Source organism: Solanum stenotomum, chromosome 3 (genome assembly GCF_019186545.1).
Source record: "Solanum stenotomum isolate F172 chromosome 3, ASM1918654v1, whole genome shotgun sequence".
NCBI classification, from domain to species: domain Eukaryota; kingdom Viridiplantae; phylum Streptophyta; class Magnoliopsida; order Solanales; family Solanaceae; genus Solanum; species Solanum stenotomum.
In genome coordinates this window covers 11,718,978-11,739,991 of record NC_064284.1, presented here as the reverse complement: position 1 = coordinate 11,739,991, position 21,014 = coordinate 11,718,978, and the positions used below count along the sequence as shown (strand labels likewise).

Sequence of the window (21,014 nt, the reverse complement as noted above, 5' to 3'; positions counted from 1 at the left end):
CCATTGCATGCACCTGTCTAGAAACCTTGTTTTAATGTTTGTCAATGCTTTGGCAAGAGCTCAAGTGCAGTATGTGCTTTGTCTCAAGTTTGTAACACCGACAGCCAATTAAATAATTTGAAAAAAATGAATATAACTTAAATAATATGGTGAAACTGGATGCTGGGTGAAAATAGCACCTTCTTTTATACATATACCTTTGTGTTGCCAGAATTGTGCAATGAATTTACAGATAAACTGATTTTAAACAATTTTAGAAGTTCTCAATCTCGCGTAACACACACATAATCAGGCTGTGAGCTGAAAATCCTATAGTATTTTGAATTTAGACAATGTTAGCACTAGTTAAAATGCATTTTTTTAGCGGACTGTGTTATGCTCATATAGAAGACAAAACACATGAAAGATGTTCGAACAAGGTACGTACTAAAATATTCACGAGGACTACAAAATGAACAATTTCCTTTATTACAATGGATAGATACAAATAACAGATAAATTGAAAACCAAAGCTGAACTAGAGAGCCTTTGGATAATCAGCAATCCCCTCAAAGGCAAAATTCCCTTTCTTTTCATCATTACCGGGGAAGATGGCAATACTAATAAACAATACAGGGACAACAAATTAATAGGAAACGAAAAGCTGCAAAATTTAGAGCCGGGATGATCCAATAGGATGATGTATGACAATGTTATTGTACGCATCAAGAGTCATAAAATCATCCAAAACTGGTGCAGTGCATTGCCCTGTGAATAACTTGCAAGCCACCTTGTACATTCCCTTCTTGAATTTCTCCTTTCCAACTTCTCTCTCAATCCTAGCCATTTCATCCTCAACCACTCTTCCAAACAGGTCTAAGTTCACTTTCACCCCAAGTCCATCCCCATCCAATTCCACACCATATTTCAGCCACTGCCAATTCTGGACTCTGCTAATCTCAGCTGCGGCAGCTTCCTCCATGAAGTTGTAAAGAGGGACACAACCAAGCCCAGTCATCCAGGCTGCCAAGTACTGAATTCCCACTCGGGTGTTCAGCCGAAGGCACTCCAAGGTACAGACCCCTCTCGGCCTCTGCAGCAGGTCTTCTTCATCTAGAATGGATGCATCTTGACGCTTCATGGAATGGATTTGGTTTGGGGAATTGCCCATGTTGTTAGTGAAGACTTCCATGCATGCTGGAACTAGGCCAGGGTGAGTAACCCATGTCCCATCATGCCCCGCCGTCACTTCTCTTAGCTTATCCTTCCTTACAAGTTCCAATGCTGCCTCATTAGCTGCTGGATCATCTCTAATTGGAATATGAGCTGCCTGTTTCAAGGATCCAACACAGCTATTATGCATCAATTTGATCATGTACAAGAAGATTCCAAATTAACCTAGTGCAGAAATTGGAAATTACTCCAGATGTTTTTTTTTCAGATATTGTAAAACTAATAAAAAATAAAAAAATTGGTGTTGGGTTGATAATCACACAAGTATCAAAGGATGACAATATTGCAGCCAACACACTAATCGGCTTAGGATCTGTCATACATATCAACAACCGCTAAAGTATTTCCTATTGTACTCCTACATCGCTCCAATGTGGGAACGATCATGTGCGTACTTTTTAATATCATAACATCCTACTAGCATGCAAATGTTTTCGTGTCCATATGTTTGGTAATTTATACATTTTATTTGAGTTCCTAATAAAAATAATACAAATATGCTTGTGTAAAATTATTTAAAGAACATAGAATTAAAAAAAGAAACTGAATTGATGTAGACATACCATGCCTCCCATAGCATGGACGCCACGCTTATGACAAGTGTGGATGAGCAAGTCGGAGTAACTCCTCATAAAGTGTTGAGCCATGCCAACTTGTATCCTATCGGGGAGCAATCGATCAGGGTGACCCTGGAATGTCTTGATGTAGCTGAAAATGTAATCCCATCTACCACAATTGAGGCCAACAGAATGGTCCCTCAGTTCATACAAGATTTCATTCATCTGAAACACAGCTGGAAGTGTTTCAATTAGGGCAGTAGCCCTAATGCTTCCTTTCTCAATTCTAACCCATTTCTCTGCCCTCTCAAACACATTGTTCCATATCCTAGCTTCCCTGATCAAACAAAACAAAAACTGCTACATTTTCTTGCAATATAATTCCCAAGACTATATAAATTTACTAACAAGAACACAACTAACCTAGAATGTTCCATTTTGGGTAGATAGAAAAAGGGTCCAGATCCTTGACCTTGGGCCTTGCGGAAGTTGGCATAGTTGTGGAAAAAGTAGAGGCCGAAGTCGACAAGGCAACCCGTGGCAGGCTCACCATCAATGAAGATGTGAGCTTCTGGCAAATGCCACCCTCTTGGGCGCACAAACAACTTAGCTGTCTGATCATTCAGTTTATATTCTTTATTTCTGGCTTGATCATGGAATGTTACTGTTCTATTGACTGCATCCCTCAAATTTATATGGCCTCTCATTAGATTCTCCCAGCTTGGTGACAGTGCATCTTCAAAGTCCGCCTGTGGAATATTATATTATGAACTGCATTACGATGATATGCAGAAAGAAAAACAAAATGCACTTATTCTGGATATGCTCCCACTCCAAATTAAGGTTAATTACTTGCATAAAAGTCTAGTGCTACCATTATTTTTGCTCAAATTATTTCCTTCAATGTAGTTCACACTGGCCTTTTTCGTTTTTCTTAGTTATATTAAAATGAGAGTTCTTTTGTTCTACTATTAACTTGGGAAGGGAGATGCGACAGGGGATATGGCATACCATGAAAACTTTGGCTCTAGAATTAAGGGCATCGATGACCATCTTCCTATCGACTGGTCCAGTAATCTCCACCCTCCGATCAGCCACAGCCTGCGGCACAGGAGCACACACCCACTCTTCTTCCCTAATATATTTGGTTGTTGGATCAAAACCCGGCAAACTGCCATTATTGTACCTCATTTTGGCCTCTCTCCTGCACTCCATAGCATACTTGATATGATTCCTGAATTCCCTCTGCAAACTAGCTACAAATTGCAAAGCACCCCTAGTTAAAATCTTGGAAAATTCAGGATCATATCTTCCCCTAATGTCCACTCCTTCAGGTACATCATAACCTATAATTCCACTGCTCTTTTTTGGAACAGTGGTTTTGGGTTGAGTGAATGTCTCTTCAAAGCTAGCCATTTTTTCTTCTTTTTGGTAATTTCAACTAATAGTTAATGTACTTGTTTCTTTCTTTCTTTTTTTCTCTCTGAACAGTCTAGGTAGCTGATGGCTGCAATTTATAGGGGGGAACATGAGCTTTAGCTAGCGTTTCACTGTAAATTTAAAATTTATTTTCAAATATCTGTTTAGCTATGAAATTTGAAGTCTAATGTTAAGATATTTTTAAGTTATTAAAAACTCATTCAAATTTGTCTTTAGATTTTTGAGACTTCCCCTCACAATTTAAAAAAATTCAGTTGAAATGCATGTCCAAACACAATTTAAAAAACTAAACTTTAAAAGTTTTAATTTCAAAATTTATGATCAAACGGGAGCTTAAGTTAATGAAATTTATAATAATGTGGATAGCTAATGATTGCATGATTTTCTTTCTTTTTTTATTTATTTTTTTATAATAATGTGGATAGCTAATGATTGCATGATTTTCTTTCTTTTTTTATTTATTTTTGATTCAATAAAAGAAGAATAATATGTGGATAGCTAAGGATTTCATGAGTCCCCTTATAATATATTCAGCAAAGCTTATCAATATGTGATTGGTTGAAAGTCCCTTATCTTTTTTTTGTGTCCCCTTTATTTATTTTATTTTAATGTTTTGTCCCTTAGGAAAGCTTGATGTAATTGATAAAGTTATTGTCATATAATCAGAAGGTAACATATTCAATTTGTGGAAATAGTCTCTTATAAAATAGTACAAGATAAGACTACACACAATAGATATTTACGATCTGACCTTTTCCTAAACCATATTCATAGCTAGACCTTGAAGGCACGGATGAGTCATTTTCAACTTTCAAAAGTCTTTTCCAAATCCAAGGAGACAAGTTGTAAATTCGTCCATCCCAGTGAGGGATGCAGCTAGTCGATAATACATTCAGATCATTCCAGTGCTTCGAGCATAGAGTATATAGAAGAACATGTGAATCCAATTAGTAGCAAATTTACATATTAAAAATGAGATGCGTAAATTTGTCTTCTCTTTGTAAAATTAGATATTTTAGGTATGTATTTTCTAAAATTGATATAAAATATGTGTCTGCATCTAATACCTATGCTTTAAAAAAGCTAATTGATGTATTTGGTTGAATATTGAGTTATTTACACAGAGGACAAGCAATCAATTCCACTTGATGCATTTTTTCCGAGTTAATATCTCAGATAGTCACTCAACTTTGAATAATTCACCTATAAAGTCACTCAACTTTGAGTTATGCACTTAAAAAGTCACTCAACTTTGTTTTATAACTCAAAAGTCACTCAACTATTAATATTCACTTTGAAAGTCATCCAACAAAGTTAAATAATTTATTCATTAAATTTTGTTGAAATTTAATTTTTATTTTACACTGTTCTTTTAAGAAATAATAAGATATCTATTTTAATTATCTTATTGATCCGCTCCAATTATTTAACTACAATTTTTTTGAAAAACTTACATTAGCAATTGACGAAAAAAATTGCTTTTCCATTCTAGCAATTGTCTTACAAGAATTAAACATGCTGGAAAATTATCCAAAAAAAGAAGGTTAGAATTGATCAGAAGTAATTAAAGAGTAATCAAAAAGACGCACAATAGCAAAAAGCAATGTTTTACTATTTTTCAAGAAAATAATTTAAAAAAAATTGTATTCAACAAAATTTAATAAAATAATTAAAATGAGTATTTGTTTATTTATTTTTTAAAATTAGTTCAAAACAAAAATTGTATTTCAATAAAATTAATGAAAATATTATTTAAATTAATTGAGTGACTTTCTAAGTAAAATATCAATAGTTGAGTGACTTTCTAAGTGAAATGTCAATAGTTGAATGACTTTTGAGTTATATAAAACAAAGTTGAGTGACTTTTTAAGTAAACTACTCAAAGTTGAATGAACTTCTAAGTAAACTATTCAAAGTTGAGTAATCATTTGAGATATTATTTCCATTTTTTCCTTTTTCTTTTAGTGGTGCACTTATATTCTAAAAATTCTTAATTCCTCTCTCGTTATCCGATTATAATAAGAAAATAGGTCTGGAGACCATATATAAAAGAACACGTAAATCAAATTACAGTAAAAAAAAAAAACTTTGGAAACCATATATAGAAGAATACGTGAATTCAAAGAAGAAAGTCTGAAGATCCATATTCTAAAAAATTTAGATTAGCCTTGATTATCCAATTATAAGAAAATAAGTTTGGGACCATATACAGAAGACGATGTGAACGGGGATCATATGTATGTCTTTTTTTTTCTTAAATATCGTGCTAAGTTAAAGAATGCCACATGAAATAGGACAGAGGAAGTAAGAAAATAAAGTCTTGGGGTGTGGGGTTGGGGACAATGGCGGACCTAGAATTTTGTTCAAGTGGGTTCAAGTTACAAATAATCATGGCAACAATCAATAATAATAATTATCAGTTTTTTTAATTATATTCTTAACAAGTTATTTTGAGATGATATTCCTAACAAAAATAATACTCTATTAAATTTTTATCTACTTACAAGAAAATTTTCCACATATTTTCAATTTAACAAGCTACTGATTACTCATATATATAAGACTAAAACTATAACAATTTTGAAAACCATAAATAAATAAAAATTAGTAAAATAATAAATAAATAAATAAAAATGCACTTTCCTAACTTTCGTGTATACCAAGTAAAAAGGAAAATAAATACATAATTTTGTATACTTCAAAAAATAAAACTAAGTACTACTCATCCGTTTCATAATAATTGTTTATTTTAATAAAATTAGTTGTCCACCTTACTAAATTAATAAAGCATTAATCAAAATTTTCATATATTATCCTTGTAATTAATTCTTTTTAAAAGTGTTCACATTTATTTGTAAAATTCGCAAGAAGTTTTTAAGGGGTGAATTAGTAAAATTATTTTCTTCTTAATGATTTCTTAATATGCATGTAAAAAAGAAAATGATAAAATAATATGAATCTGAGAGAATATTTAAAACTATGAACTTATTGTCTAAATTATTGACAATTTTACAAATACAAACATAATAATAAAAAAAAAAACTTAACTAATAAATTTAGAATATTACTGTTGTTATTTTATATGAACTAGAAGTCTAGGTCTATAATAGTCTACATTTATTAGTTAATTTTAAAAAGGAAAAGTATCAAGAAATTCACATGATAGATCTATAATAGTCTACATTTGTTAGTTAATTTTAAAACTGAAAAGTATCAAGAAAAAACAAAAAAGAACAAAAAGTTATGCCTTAACTGAGGTTCGAACTTGGGTTCATGGCACGTAAATGAACCCATTCACCACTGATCCACGCCATTCATTATGTAAAGAGTGGGTTCATTTTAATTATATGAACGAACTTACAATTAATTTATATATGTAAAATACAAAATTTTTCGATCAAGTGGGTTCAATTGAACCCACTTGAACCACTGTGGGTCCGCCCCTGGTTGGGGAAGGGGACATGACACTCCGATTATACTCCCTCCGTCCCTTTTTAGTTGTTCACTTTAGAAATGACACACAGATTAAGGCAACAATGATTAGCACAGTGAAGTTACAATTTTACCCTTATGACAACTTTTCATTCAAAATTACAACCACTTATTTGAATTAAAGTGAAATAAATTGGAGGGAAACAACATACACTTTTACAATTTTCAAGAAGTGTAAATAAGGGTATAATAGGAAAAAATTTGTTGTCCTTTCTTGATTTGTCAAAATGGACAACTAAATAGGGACAACCAAAAAAGGAAATATGGACAAGTAAATAGGGACGGAGGGAGTAGTAACATAAATAATTCTTGTTGAGGATTTAAAGATATATAGAAGAAGAACATGGTGTACAAAGAATAAGTACCCACAAATGTGGCCCATGAATATATTATGCCAGCTGCGAAGAAATTTCCAGTCCACTAAATTCACAAATCTACGTGTGATGGAGAGTGACAGAAACACAACCAAACAAGAAACGAAACCGGACCTATACACAAATACAAGGACGTACCTTTTACGTGTCATAAAAGATTGATTCATTTCTTAAAAAATACGAGGTCTAATATATTATTTCCTTCAAATAAGAGGTAAGTTTTTTATGATAACAATCCGATATATATCATATATTAACAAGATATCATAGACGACTAATTATAAGTGTTCGGTTCTTCAATTTTTAATACGTGGATAGCTATTGATTTCATAGTTTTCTTTTATAATATGTGGACTTTTTTTCTTTATAATATGTGGATAGCTATTAATATCATGATTTTCTTTATAAGAATATAATTGGAAAAGCTTATCGACATGTACTTGATATGTGCTTGATACAAAAGACCAAAAGCTTATCTATCTAAGTGTGCTGTTGTCTTCTTTCATTTGACCCTCTTTATTTACTTTTTTATTTTGAGGTTTTGTTGTTTTATATTCATGCATTTACTATCACACCCAAGTTTTATATATATAGGGTTGTTTAAAATTTGAATAATTCCAATAAAAAAAATGCTATTCTTACTTTGCAATTAATCTTTCTAACATCATGTGCTACTAATACTTTTCTAAACTGGTAGATTATATCTAATTTAATCAGGCACAAATTACTTGACAATATGATGGTTCTTTGTTTCTTTCTGTTTAATGCCCCTAGTATTCTAAATTCAGTAAAAACTTAACACAAGTATCAAAGAAGATATATATGCATGTTCTTATGCTATACACATAGAGAAGACCAAGGCCCTTGAAATTACAAGGTTCACATGTACTAGAAAAGTAGCACAAAAAATGAACAGTAGTTTTTATTATTACAGGGAAAGACACAATACTGATGACATATTGATTGAAAAACAAAGCTGAATAAGAGAGCCTTTGGATAATTAGCTATCTCCTTAAAAGAAAGATTCCATTTCCTATCATTATTGTTGGGAAGATAGCAGTAGTCACAATACAGAGATATTTGATTGAACTAACAGCAAAAGCTGCTAAATTTAGAGCCGGGACGATTCAATAGGATGATACATGACAACGTTATTATAGGCATCAAGAGTCAGAAAATCATCCAAGACTGGTGCAGTGCATTGCCTTGTGAATAATTTGCAGGCCTCCTTATACATTCCCTTCTTGAATTTCTCCTTTCCAACTTCTCTCTCAATCCTAGCCATTTCTTCTTCAACCACTCTTCCAAATAGGTCTAAGTTCACTTTCACCCCAAGTCCATCTCCATCCAATTCCACTCCATAGTTCAGCCACTGCCAATTCTGAACTCGGCTAATCTCAGCTGTTGCAGCATCCTCCATGAGGTTGTAAAGTGGAACAGAACCAGCCCCTGTCAGCCAAGCTGCCAAGTACTGAATTCCCACTCGGGTGTTCAGCCGGAGGCCCTCCATGGTTCGAACCCCTCTTGGACTCTGCAGCAGGTCTTCTTCAATTAGTTCGGATGCATCTTGGCGCTTCATGGAATGGATTTGATTGGGAGCATTGACCATGTTGTTTGTAAAAACTTCCATGCAGGCTGGAATTAGGCCAGGGTGAGCTGCCCATGTTCCATCATGCCCTGCCTTCACTTCTCTCAGCTTATCTTTCCTTACAAGTTCCAATGCTGCCTCGTTAGCTGCTGGATCATCTCTGATTGGAATTTGAGCTGCCTGTTTCAAGGGTACAACAAAGCCATTATGCATCAAATTGATCATGTAACAAAATGATTCCAAATTAACCTGATGCATGCTAATGCTTCCTTGTCCATTTAGTTGGCATTTATGTCATTTTATTGAGTTCATAGTCTTAGTAGTAAAAATATGTCAAGTTAGTAGCTAATCCATAAATATTGTCTTAGGTCGGGTTGGTTTCTGCAACTCAGAAATATAAAGTTGGCATCGTTAGTAATCACAATTTCACAGATCAACATGCCGTGGTGAACTAAAAAGAACATAAGATGGTAAAAAGGAGTTGATATTGGCATACCATGCCTCCCATTGCATGGACACCGCGCTTATGACAGGTGTGGATGAGCAAATCGGAGTAACTCCTCATAAAGTGTTGAGCCATGCCAACTTGAACTCTATCAGGGAGCAATCGATCAGGGTGACCCTGGAAAGTCTTGACGTAGCTGAAAATGTAATCCCATCTACCACAGTTGAGGCCAACAGAATGGTCCCTCAGTTCATACAAGATTTCGTTCATCTGAAACACTGCTGGAAGTGTTTCAATCAGGACAGTGGCCTTAATGCTTCCTTTCTCAATTCCAGCCCATCTCTCTGCCCTCTCAAACACATTGTTCCATATTCTAGCTTCCCTATCCAAACAAAACAAGAATTGCTAAGGTCTCTTGGAATATAATTCTCAAAGTTACTCAAATTAACTAACAAGAACACAACTAACCTAGCATGTTCCATTTTAGGAAGATAGAAAAAGGGTCCAAATCCTTGTCCCTGGGCCTTGCGGAAGTTGGCATAGTTGTGGAAAAAGTAGAGGCCAAAGTCGACAAGGCAACCCGTGGCAGGCTCACCATCAATGAAGATGTGAGCTTCTGGCAAATGCCACCCTCTTGGGCGCACAAACAACTTAGCTGTTTCATCATTCAGTTTATACACTTTGTTTCTAGCTTGATCATGGAATGTTATCGTTCTACTCACTGCATCCCTCAAATTTACATGGCCTTTCATTAAATTCTCCCAGCTTGGTGACAGTGCATCTTCAAAGTCAGCCTGTGCAATATTATATCAGTAAAGTCTATGAATTATATTTGTATGGTGAAAGGACATGTTTATCTTTCATACATATTTTCATCATAACGAGTTAGTTCCATTTATAAGTATTTTAATACGATATAGCAGGTAAGTTAGCTTACTTTTACACTGTTAGTAAATATATATAAACTAAATTCGTGTGACGTACCATGAAAACTTTGGCACCAGAATTGAGGGCATTGATGACCATCTTCCTCTCAACTGGTCCAGTAATCTCCACCCTCCGATCAGCCACTGCCTGCGGCACAGGAGCGCACACCCATTCTCCTTCCCTAATATATTTGGTTGCCGGATCAAAACCCGGCAAACCTCCATTATTATACCTCATTTTGGCCTCTCTCCTGCACTCCATAGCATACTTAATATGGTTCCTGAATTCCCTCTGCAAATCAGTTACAAATTGCAAAGCATCTCTAGTTAAAATCTTGGAAAATTCAGGATCATATCTTCCCCTAATGTCCACTCCTTCAGGTACATCATAACCCATAATTCCAATGTTCTTTCTTTGTAATTTCAACAAACACTTTGCAGCAGGTTGCAATACAAGAGCTATAGATTGGTGAAATTTATAGCTACTGATTTTTTTAACTTTCTACAATAATCATACAAGAGATCAAATTTCACTTAATGCATTTTTTATTTATTTTTGGTGCATTCATATTCTAAACATCTAAATTAGTCTCCAATTGTTCAATTATAGTAATGAAAAGAAGTTTGGAAATCATATACATGAATCCAATTACAGTAAGAAAATAAGTCTGAATATCCCTATTCTAAAAATTCTAAATTATTCCAGATTAGCCCTGATTATTCAATTATAGTAAGAAAATAAGCGTGAAGACTATATATAGAGAACATGTGAATGGGGACATGTCAATCCAATTATGTTAAGAAATAAATGTTGGTAAAATATTATAAATATCTTAAAAAGAATAAGAGAATTTATTATATAATTTTATAGCTTGATTTGCAGAGATTTGAAGGGAATATGCCATTAATTATCTATTGAATGTGCATTATTTGCACTGTTTGGAGCTCCCCCGTTGTTAACTTTATATATAGTATTTTTGTTCCGGTAAAATATTTGTAAGGACAATGTCATAGTTCGAATGTTTACAATGTCATAGTTTGAATGTTTAAATAAAATGATTGATAAGTTTAAGAGTTATCGATATGTTCAAACCATAATTATTCTATGAATCTCATGAACACATCATGATCAAGTTATGATTTATTAAATGAAAAAATATTACCCACATACTAGACCTTGCGTGGAACTATTTAAATTTGGGTTCAAACAAATCTTCTTTTTTTTAAAAAAAAAAAAATGGTTCATGAAATTTTAAAGTGGTTCAAACAAATCCAAAGCCCCTATTATCTTTCTTTTTTTAGCTTACTATCATACCTGAAATTCAAATAATTCAATTAACGCATGAAAATTTAAGTTTCAATGAACGCATGAAAATTTTACTTAACAAAGGTTATTCTTAGTTTCTTTCCGTTTAAGTCCCTAGTATCCTGAATTCGGTGAAAATTTAACACAAGTATCACAGAAGATATAGGCATGTGCTTATGCTATGCACATATAGAAGACAAAGGCCCTCGAAATTAGAAGGTTCACATGTACTAGAAAAGTAGCACAAAAAAAATGAACAATTATCTTTATTATTACAGGGAAAGACACAATACTGATGACAGATTGATTAAAAAGAACAGCTGAAAAAGAGAGACTTTGGATAATTAGCCATCTCCTCAAAAGGCAAAGTTCCATTTCCTATCATTATTGTTGGGAAGATAGCAGTAGTCACAATACAGAGCCACCTGATTGATCTCACAGCATAAGCTGCGAAATTTAGAGCCGGGACGATCCAATAGGATGATACATGACAATGTTATTATAGGCATCAAGAGTCAGAAAATCATCCAAGATTGGTGCAGTGCATTGCCTTGTGAATAGTTTGCAGGCCTCCTTATACATTCCCTTCTTGAATTTCTCCTTTCCAACTTCTCTCTCAATCCTCGCCATTTCTTCTTCAACCACTCTTCCAAACAAATCTAAGTTCACTTTCACCCCAAGTCCATCTCCATCCAATTCCACTCCATATTTCAGCCACTGCCAGTTCTGGACTCGGCTAATCTCAGCTGTGGCAGCATCCTCCATGAGGTTGTAGAGTGGAACAGAACCAGCCCCTGTCAGCCAAGCTGCCAAGTACTGAATTCCCACTCGTGTGTTCAGCCTGAGGCCCTCCATGGTTCGGACTCCTCTTGGACTCTGCAGTAGGTCTTCTTCAATTAGGACCGATGCATCTTGACGCTTCATGGAATGGATTTGGTTAGGAGCATTTGTCATGTTGTTGGTGAAGACTTCCATGCAGGCTGGAATTAAGCCAGGGTGAGCTGCCCATGTTCCATCATGCCCTGCCTTCACTTCTCTCAGCTTATCCTTCCTTACGAGTTCCAATGCTGCCTCGTTAGCTGCTGGATCATCTCTGATTGGAATTTGAGCTGCCTGTTTCAAGGATACAACAAACCTATTATGCATCAAATATCATGTACCAAAAAGAATACAAATTAACCGAATGCATGCTAATGCTCCCTAGTCCATATGGTTGGCATTTATGTCATTTTATTGAGTTCAGAGTCTTAATATATAAATATGTAAAGTTAAGAGCTAATTCATAAAATTTGCTCTTAGTTCGGATTGTTTTCTGCAACTCAGAAACATAAAATCAGTTATGCGGTGAACTAAAACAACATAAAATGATTAAAAAGTAGTTGATATTGGTATACCATGCCTCCCATAGCATGGACACCGCGCTTATGACAGGTATGGATGAGCAAGTCAGAGTAACTCCTCATAAAGTGTTGACCCATGCCAACTTGAACCCTATCAGGGAGTAATCGATCGGGATGACCCTGGAAAGTCTTGACGTAGCTGAAAATGTAATCCCATCTACCACAGTTGAGGCCAACAGAATGGTCCCTCAGTTCATACAAGATTTCATTCATCTGAAACACTGCTGGAAGTGTTTCAATCAAGACAGTGGCCCTAATGCTTCCCTTCTCAATTCCAGCCCATTTCTCTGCCCTGTCAAACACATTGTTCCATATTCTAGCTTCCCTGTCCAAACAAAACAAGATTTGCTAAGGTTTCTTGGAATATAATTCTCAATTGTTACTTAAATTCAACTAATAAGAGGACCACTAACCTAGAATGTTCCATCTTGGGAAGATAGAAAAAGGGTCCAAATCCTTGTCCTTGGGCCTTGCGGAAGTTGGCATAGCTGTGGAAGAAGTAGAGGCCGAAGTCGACAAGGCAACCTGTTGCAGGCTCACCATCAATGAAGATGTGAGCTTCTGGCAAATGCCACCCTCTTGGGCGCACAAACAACTTGGCTGTCTGATCATTCAGTTTATATACTTTGTTTCTAGCTTGATCATGGAATGTTATTGTTCTATTCACTGCATCCCTCAAATTTACATGGCCTCTCATTAAATTCTCCCAGCTTGGTGACAGAGCATCTTCAAAGTCAGCCTGTGGAATATTATATCAGTAAAGTCTATGAACTCCATCACTCTGATATGTAGAAAGAAGAAACAAAAATGGACATATTCTACAAAGTAGAAAGGACATGCAGGTAAGTTAGTTTACTTTACACTGTTGTCGATATATAGAAATTAAACTCATGTAACGTACCATGAAAACTTTGGCACCAGAATTGAGGGCATTGATGACCATCTTCCTCTCAACTGGTCCAGTAATCTCCACCCTCCGATCAGCCACTGCCGCTGGTACAGGAGCACACACCCATTCTCCTTCCCTAATATATTTGGTTGCCGGATCAAAACCCGGCAAACCTCCATTATTATACCTCATTTTGGCCTCTCTCCTGCACTCCATAGCATACTTAATATGGTTCCTGAATTCCCTCTGCAAATCAGCTACAAATTGCAAAGCATCCCTAGTTAAAATCTTGGAAAATTCAGGATCATATCTTCCCCTAATGTCTACTCCTTCAGGTACATCATAACCCATTGTTCCACTGTTCTTTCTTTGAACAGGGTTATTGGTTGGAAGAAATGTCTCAAAGCTAACCATTTTTCTTCTTTTCTTTTGGTAATTTCAACACAGGTAGCAGTTGGCTGCAATACAAGGGCTATAGATTGGTTAAATATAGAATATGTGGATAGCTACTGATTTTTATGATTTTTCTTTTTAATGGAATAGTATAGTATATTATAATGAGTGTAAAGCTTATCGTTATGGGTCTAAATTTAGATAAACCATGGCGTTATGTGCGTCAGATGATAAAAGGATCATGCTGCAGATGATCTTTTCATTTCTTCCTTCTTGATATGTTCAAAACAAGGATAATGATTTTTTTGGTAATTGTGCCAGCCTCGGGAGTTGCAATTTGTTAGGTATATTGGAAGTATTATAATCCCTTCTTTGACAAGTGGCACAGTTCTATCTTACTCCCTCTGAACGTACATTGTTTGTCCGGATACAAAATTTAAGTGCATTATCTGTCTTGACGCAAAATTTAAAAAGAAACTAAGTTTTGAAAGATCTTCAAGGAATTTATAAGACTAACCAGGTTGATCCTGATTAACTACAGTGCCTTGCTTCTTAGCAGTGAACTGTAGATTGTATCGATAGGAATATAGGTTCATAGAATAAGATTCATCAACCCATCAACTTGGATCATAAACTGAGTAATATGTGGATCCCATAAACAAAAAAGAAGATAGGTAACTTTATAACAAAAAAGTACTACTGCAGCATCACACTTGGCAATCTCTTTAAGCTAGTACTTGTATTACAGAGGTTGTACAACATTGCTCTTACAAGAATATAGTTGATGTTTTATGAGAAAAAAAAAAAAAATAACTCCATGTTTTTGGACCATGATGAAAAGTGATATCCAAAATGTATGGGAATCAGGGGAGTAACTAATTTTCATTAGGAAGAAATAAAGGTTACTGGCTCTAGCTATTCCGTGAAGAGAAACCAAAGGAGAGCTGCAATGCATATGAAGTACCATTTGGAGTTGCTTGTATGTGTCATTTAGCTGTTGTTGTTACAGTCTGGTATATGTCACCTAAACTTTTATTGTTAGAGTCATCCCAAGTAGAAAAGTAACCAATGTCATCTCAACGAAGAAAAGCGTGTTAATGAGTAATCGATCAACCCTCCATCCATAAATGCTAAAACCACCAGGGTTAGACTCCACATAAGTCACTGCAAAGATGAAGCAAACTAGACATTATTTGCTGTTCGTGTGGAAAAAGAATGTTAAGAGACTGAACTGCAGAAGTTCGCATAGATATGATGGAAACATAACAAGAATGATATGCATATTAAGCAAAAAATATGAGGATGTTATGGAAGGTTGGGTGACCTAAGAAGATGAATCAAAATCGTCACTTGTTATAAGATACATAAAATACAATCGCCAGTATTGTGCATAGCATATCACCATGCTTCAAATTTACTTCTCTAGAGGTCCCACGACTATAAACCAAGCGATGCATCATCAGTCCCATTACATTTATAAGATCATAAATATTATGCCACTGCACTTGTATTATCAACTATTAAAAACTTGAAATGTTTAATCTTATGACTCCCTTTGCCTAGCGCTTCACCCACCTGTCTGACAAGAGACTAGTACTAATAACTAACTAATCTGTATTGGACTAGTAAAGACAATAGAGATTATTACAAAATGCAGTTTGTCCAGAAGCTCCTAGTATTTCTGGCAGTATAAAACCTCAATTCACCAGACTTTGGTCATGATCAGCAGGATTTTAACTCCAAAGCAATAGAAGATACTTCAGCAAACTTATCTAAATGAGGGAACAAGTTCTAGGCAAAATAGTGTCTTTGCTACAAGGTTGCAGAAGATTACATGACCTTGTAAATGTTCAGTGAAAATGCACTTTCAGTAAGAAGCAATCAAACTGTGAAAATATGATATCCCAAGCAACGAAGAATTAGATGTAAAGCATCAGAGTAACACTTCACTAATAGATCTATCATCTATAGATGAGATACTGCCAAAGTGGTTCTACTGTAGGGGCTCTAACAGTTACGCTGATGTTTCTTAAGAAAGTACTAAAGATCAGAAAACCGTGTTATGTCTTTTTAAGACCAATATAGGTATTTGAAGACACTTCAGAGGACAGGTTTGTATCCTAAGAGATATAAATATTTCAGGGGAGGAAACATGTGAAATAAGTGAAAGAACTAGGCACGCTAACACTGTTCCTTGTATTGTCATCTGCAAATAATTCCAGCAAGAGAACTCACACAGCCAAAAAAATGCAGGAAGGTAACAAAGGAGAGGATCTCAAAAAAGACTTTGGCATATGCACTATGTAGGTATATCAACCATTCTAACAATGTGGACTATTTACTATTTCAGTTTACTATTTGTTGAACAAACAGACATCCTATATGCTTGAAAATGAAATACAAATATTAGTGCTTCAGTGAATCAAATCATTAAGGCTGCAAGAAAAATTATCTCGCCATTTGGGAATTATAGGAACATAATACAAGTATAAGCAGTGCAACGTTTAGCAGAAGTTTGGTTTGCATACCAAATGCTTGTCTCTTGTGATATGACGTCATAGTAGAAGTGAGTTGTATATTTGCAGGTGGAGGCATACAATCAGCGGACTCCAAATCACCTTCTGAATAATTTAAAGATAACTGCCCCGCTGTTTTTGGTGTTTCAACATTTCTACCATCAGATGAAGATTCGGAAACAGAAGCATCGTTGCTATTACAAGTAACTAGTGCATGCCATCTACTGGCTACTGATCCCAGGCCTTGTGCTCTGTGCGATATCTTTGCAGCTGCATTCAGGCATATAAGTAGTCCAACCAGTTGAACAATTGATATTACCTGAATATGAAGTTCAATGAAAACAATACAATCAGTCAATAACAGCTTTAATATACTCTGTTAGAGCAGTTTTTCAGTACTACCTAAGTACTGACTTAAATACAAATGTTACTAGTGTCAAAAAAAAATATACTTTGTTTGAGCATATCCACTAATGTGACAACTTTGTTTCTCAAGTTCACAAAGAAAAGACACAAGAACAAGATTTGATGGTCAAGATACACAAGCCTCAAAGATACTGAATGCACTTTTCAGCCCTTCATATAAACTAAATTGTCGAGTAACTCAAAAGTAGAATCGCAATGGAACCCGACCAAATGACAGTACAATCGAGTAACGATAAGCCAATCATGACATGGATTTTACGCATTAAGATCTACAAAACTGAGGCTAAAAAGTCTAGAGTATCTGTAGATGCATACAGACAACGAAAGAACTTGATGCTTACCACAAAATCACCAGCATTTACGAAGTTGACAATTCCTTGATTTGATGTTGTCTGCAATAGAACTATACATTGACTGACTGTGACTATTAAGTACTCCAGGAGGAGGAACATCCTAAACCTGTGGCTAATTTTACACACATAACAAGTCAGACGCATATGTTCATTGATGTAAACTGAGACATCCATATCCATTTCCAAAAGCTCGCCAAAATGTTCCAAGTGTATAACTTGCAAATTGCCCACCAGATGAAACAGAGCAGTTCCCACTATAAAGATAATGGTAGAATATGCCCATGATACAAGTGAAGCAACCACAATTCCAATTGACCACCATATAGAACCATCATAAATATGCACAGCTCTAGTGACTTCACGAGCTATCTTCATCAAAAAGAAAATTGCCATCCACGAAACCACCAAATAATAAAAGACCTGAAAGCAACAAGTTCCCCAAAATCAGACATTGGGAGTAATTGCGCGTTGGAATTATCCCCAATTGGACTTCACTAGCATAACTATTTCGATTTTAGTCATTTTACAGAACGAGCTAAACAAATAATGTAGCTGATGAACATGAACTTGGATTCAATGGAGGGCGAAACAATTGATCTGAGATTGAACACTTACCCGTATCTTCTTTAGATAGAGCTCACTGAAATGAGTCAGTTGACCATGGTAACGATCCACGAAAAGCAATTTCCTAATGCGATATTTACGGAGATTGTGCGAGATGCACAACAGCGATATGAAAGCGGCAACAGATTGGCATACAAGAACTTCAAGCTCAAAGTCATTAATCTGATACAGCTCACAGTTAGAACAGTAACCAAAGTAAACTACGAGAAGAGGCACAACAATGGAGAAGACAACAAAAGCCAGCCAGGATAGTGCAGCGCTGAAAATGGAATACTGACAGAAACCCAAAACTCGCAGAAAGCGTTCGAGCTTATTTAAGGAAACGTCTAGATCAGTGAAGTGTTGAATAGCGTCAATGAGTGAGACATGAATCGAGTTGTCGTCGTCGGCTCCGGGATCCGGTGGGCGGCACTCGGCGGCGGCCATGCCGGAGTTAGCTGCTGAAAACGGTGCAAGATTTGAACCAGTGGGTATTGTTTTTGCTGAGAAGTAGACAAAATTCTGGATTCGTCAGTCTTTTTCAATTCTCTTGTCACATTCTAACATCTAACAAGTGTGGATTCCTCCGTAAATTGCCAAAATGGTCCTTATGTTTGAGTAAATTGAAGGAAAGGTGTGTTCTAGGTCTTGAATTAACTATTTGTGACAATGTTGACCAAATAAAGATCAAAGACACTTAAATAATTGATTAAGTTAATTGAGGACTCAATTAATATTTTCAAAAATTTATAATCTTTTTATAAATACAAAACAATCCACACACAAAATAAATAAACTTTTCACTCCCTCTCTCTCAAACACGTTCTCCTCTCTCTCGGCTGGGCAGACGACGATCTTCTCAAAAAATTGAAATTGCTCCGTTCTTTCAACCAGTTTCTCTGACAACTTTCAATTTTCGACGCCTAACTTTTCAGCTTTCGATTCATTTATTCTAACCAGCCAAGGGAACATCGATTTGCGAGTAAAGCTTTATTTTGTGAAAAAATTTAGGGGTTTTTAGTTCATTTTTTTAAAAGAAATACTGGAATGAACAAATCATTGTAGATAGATGTTTTCCGTTAAAAAATTAGAGTTTTTTAGTTTAAGTTTTATTTATTGATTTCATTCTTTTTAGTTTATCAAAATGTTATCTTGGACATTTTTATTATCACTTTTGTATAGTATTTGTTGCTTGCAGTAGTTTTAGCAGATGCTTTGCTGCAGTTTTGGTAAGTTTTGGTTGTTGGTTTAGTCTAGATATTGCTGTAGTTTTGGTAAGTTTTGGCTGTTGGTTTAGTGTAGATATTGTTGTAAATTTTTTTCCAGTTTTGATAGCTGATTTAGTGCAGTTTTGCTGCTAATTTGTGCATTTTTTTGCTGTTGTCTTGATGCAGTTTTGGTTAAATTTTTGTGGTTATTTTGATATTAGTTTTGTTCAGTTCTTGCTATGTTAGTGCCGTTCTAATATAGTTTCCGTTGTCTTGTCCATTCAAAGCTGTTTTGGTGCAGTTTTTACAACTGATTTGGTATGTTTTGGTCAATTTTCTGTTGGAGTTTTGATCCAATTTTTTGTGGTTATTTTAGTGCATATTTTACTCTAATTATGATTCATGTGGAATACAAATTTAAATAATTGAGATTCACTTGATTTTATTTTTAAAGTTAATCATAGACAAGTAAGGTAACCTTGTTGGTTCGTTCTTTTATTGACTTTTGGTATTGACACTCGAAAGGATTTTGGTGAATACCTTTGCCAACTGTCATTGTATTTGAGATAGTGAAAGAAGATAGCTCATAATCCTTACGCGATCTTATTAAATAAATAAATAACTACATGCCTAAATTTGTGTGTTAACTTGTTCGTACTAAATGATTGTGATGATTGCCTTTAGGTGCATGCTTGCCGAAATATACCAAAAAACACTTTCAATTGCCTCCCTCTAATTTAACTTTCTAATGATGCACAAATTGATTGTTAACATTTTTCATTTTTTCTATTTGTAGATAAAATGACTTCCAAAAGAAAAACAAGTGAATCATCTTTGATAAATCAAGTAGAATAGTTAAAGTACAAACACCATTAGAGGAACTCGCTGAACAAGTCATTCCACAAACAGATGAAGTGTTGGGCATACACCATTAGGCTTGGGCATTTAAAGCAATATCTTATCTCAACAAAGGATTCTTAGGTGGTTGTCTGCTAAGAATAACACAATAATGGATTCTGTTGATCTCTCCAATCCTCCTTATGATATAGTAAATCTTCTATAGAATAATCTTTACTTAAATTAACTGATCATCTATTTTTCTTTCGTTAACTTTTCTTTCAATATATGACCATATATTGTAATAGATGAGTCATCTATTGCAATAGATGGGTCGTCTGTTGGAAGAAAACATAAGAATTTGCTATTATTTTGCTTTTGACCAACAGATGACCCATCAATTGCAATAGAGATGGATGATCTATTTGAAAAAAACTTAATGTTTGGTACTGTTTTGATTTCTTCAAACAGATGACCCATATGTTTTACTTACTTCTAGCAAATGACCATCTGCTGCAACAAATGGATAATATGTTGGAAGAAAATTCAATGTTTGGTATTGTTTTGCTCTTGTTGGTCCATCTATTGCAACAAATGGGTCATCTGTTAAAAAAAAAATTAATCGTTTGTTACTGTTTTGCTTTTTTCCAACAGATGGGTCATTTGTTGGTAATACAATATATGGGTAAATATTACAATAAGTATTTTTTCTATTATAATTTACGAATTAGTTCAAATATAAATTACTTTTGTTTATAGATTGTGCATCCCTGACTTGTCCCCATAGAGCAAGAGTTGCAAATGTCTTTTTTTTTTAACTCTAGGAATCAGACCCTACGATAGATATGATAAAAAGAGAATTGCCTAGAGCAATAGCCATCAAAAGGGAGGCACCTACAGTTTTTGGTGATGCTCATGATGTTGCAACAGATGTTGGTGTTGATATTGATGTTAATATTGGTGTTGATATTTGTGATGCTGGTGCTCAAAGCGGTGGTGAACATGTTGGTGGTATATATGGTGGATTCACCCATTCTAAAGAGTCATTC

At 35.0% G+C, this 21,014-nt stretch overlaps 3 protein-coding genes and 1 long non-coding RNA gene across 6 annotated transcripts; 1 reads left to right on the top strand and 3 right to left on the bottom strand.

Annotated features, from left to right (window-relative positions):
• Positions 1 to 445: 445 nt before the first annotated feature.
• Positions 446 to 14,089, bottom strand: LOC125860941 (malate synthase, glyoxysomal-like). Of its 3 annotated transcripts, XM_049540999.1 has the most exons (5): positions 13,977 to 14,043; positions 2,781 to 3,115; positions 2,193 to 2,518; positions 1,776 to 2,106; positions 446 to 1,309 (listed from the first exon to the last, which is right to left on the bottom strand). In XM_049540999.1, exons 1-5 carry the CDS (start codon positions 14,041 to 14,043, stop codon positions 653 to 655), a joined length of 1,716 nt encoding a protein of 571 aa, XP_049396956.1. In that variant the 3' UTR covers positions 446 to 652. The 3 variants fall into 3 exon arrangements, with proteins under 3 accessions (XP_049396956.1, XP_049396955.1, XP_049396957.1); XM_049540998.1 differs by lacking the exon at positions 13,977 to 14,043 and having other exon boundaries at positions 2,781 to 3,255; XM_049541000.1 differs by lacking the exons at positions 446 to 1,309; positions 1,776 to 2,106; positions 2,193 to 2,518; positions 2,781 to 3,115 and adding exons at positions 11,547 to 12,453; positions 12,735 to 13,065; positions 13,154 to 13,479 and having other exon boundaries at positions 13,642 to 14,089.
• On the top strand, positions 652 to 12,315 carry LOC125860944 (uncharacterized). The gene is made up of 3 exons (XR_007445901.1): positions 652 to 853; positions 8,388 to 8,615; positions 12,226 to 12,315. It is a non-coding gene; the product is annotated as an uncharacterized LOC125860944 (long non-coding RNA).
• LOC125860942 (malate synthase, glyoxysomal) lies at positions 8,148 to 10,431 on the bottom strand. The gene is made up of 4 exons (XM_049541001.1): positions 10,093 to 10,431; positions 9,577 to 9,902; positions 9,160 to 9,490; positions 8,148 to 8,843 (listed from the first exon to the last, which is right to left on the bottom strand). The coding sequence occupies exons 1-4, from the start codon at positions 10,429 to 10,431 to the stop codon at positions 8,187 to 8,189; spliced, it is 1,653 nt and encodes a 550-aa protein (XP_049396958.1). The 3' UTR covers positions 8,148 to 8,186.
• A 733-nt stretch (positions 14,090 to 14,822) lies between the features above and the next one.
• On the bottom strand, positions 14,823 to 18,555 carry LOC125860940 (uncharacterized). Its single transcript, XM_049540997.1, has 4 exons — positions 17,933 to 18,555; positions 17,306 to 17,737; positions 16,551 to 16,857; positions 14,823 to 15,186 (listed from the first exon to the last, which is right to left on the bottom strand). Exons 1-4 carry the CDS (start codon positions 18,365 to 18,367, stop codon positions 15,047 to 15,049), a joined length of 1,314 nt encoding a protein of 437 aa, XP_049396954.1. The 5' UTR covers positions 18,368 to 18,555; the 3' UTR covers positions 14,823 to 15,046.
• Between the last annotated feature and the right edge of the window lie 2,459 nt (positions 18,556 to 21,014).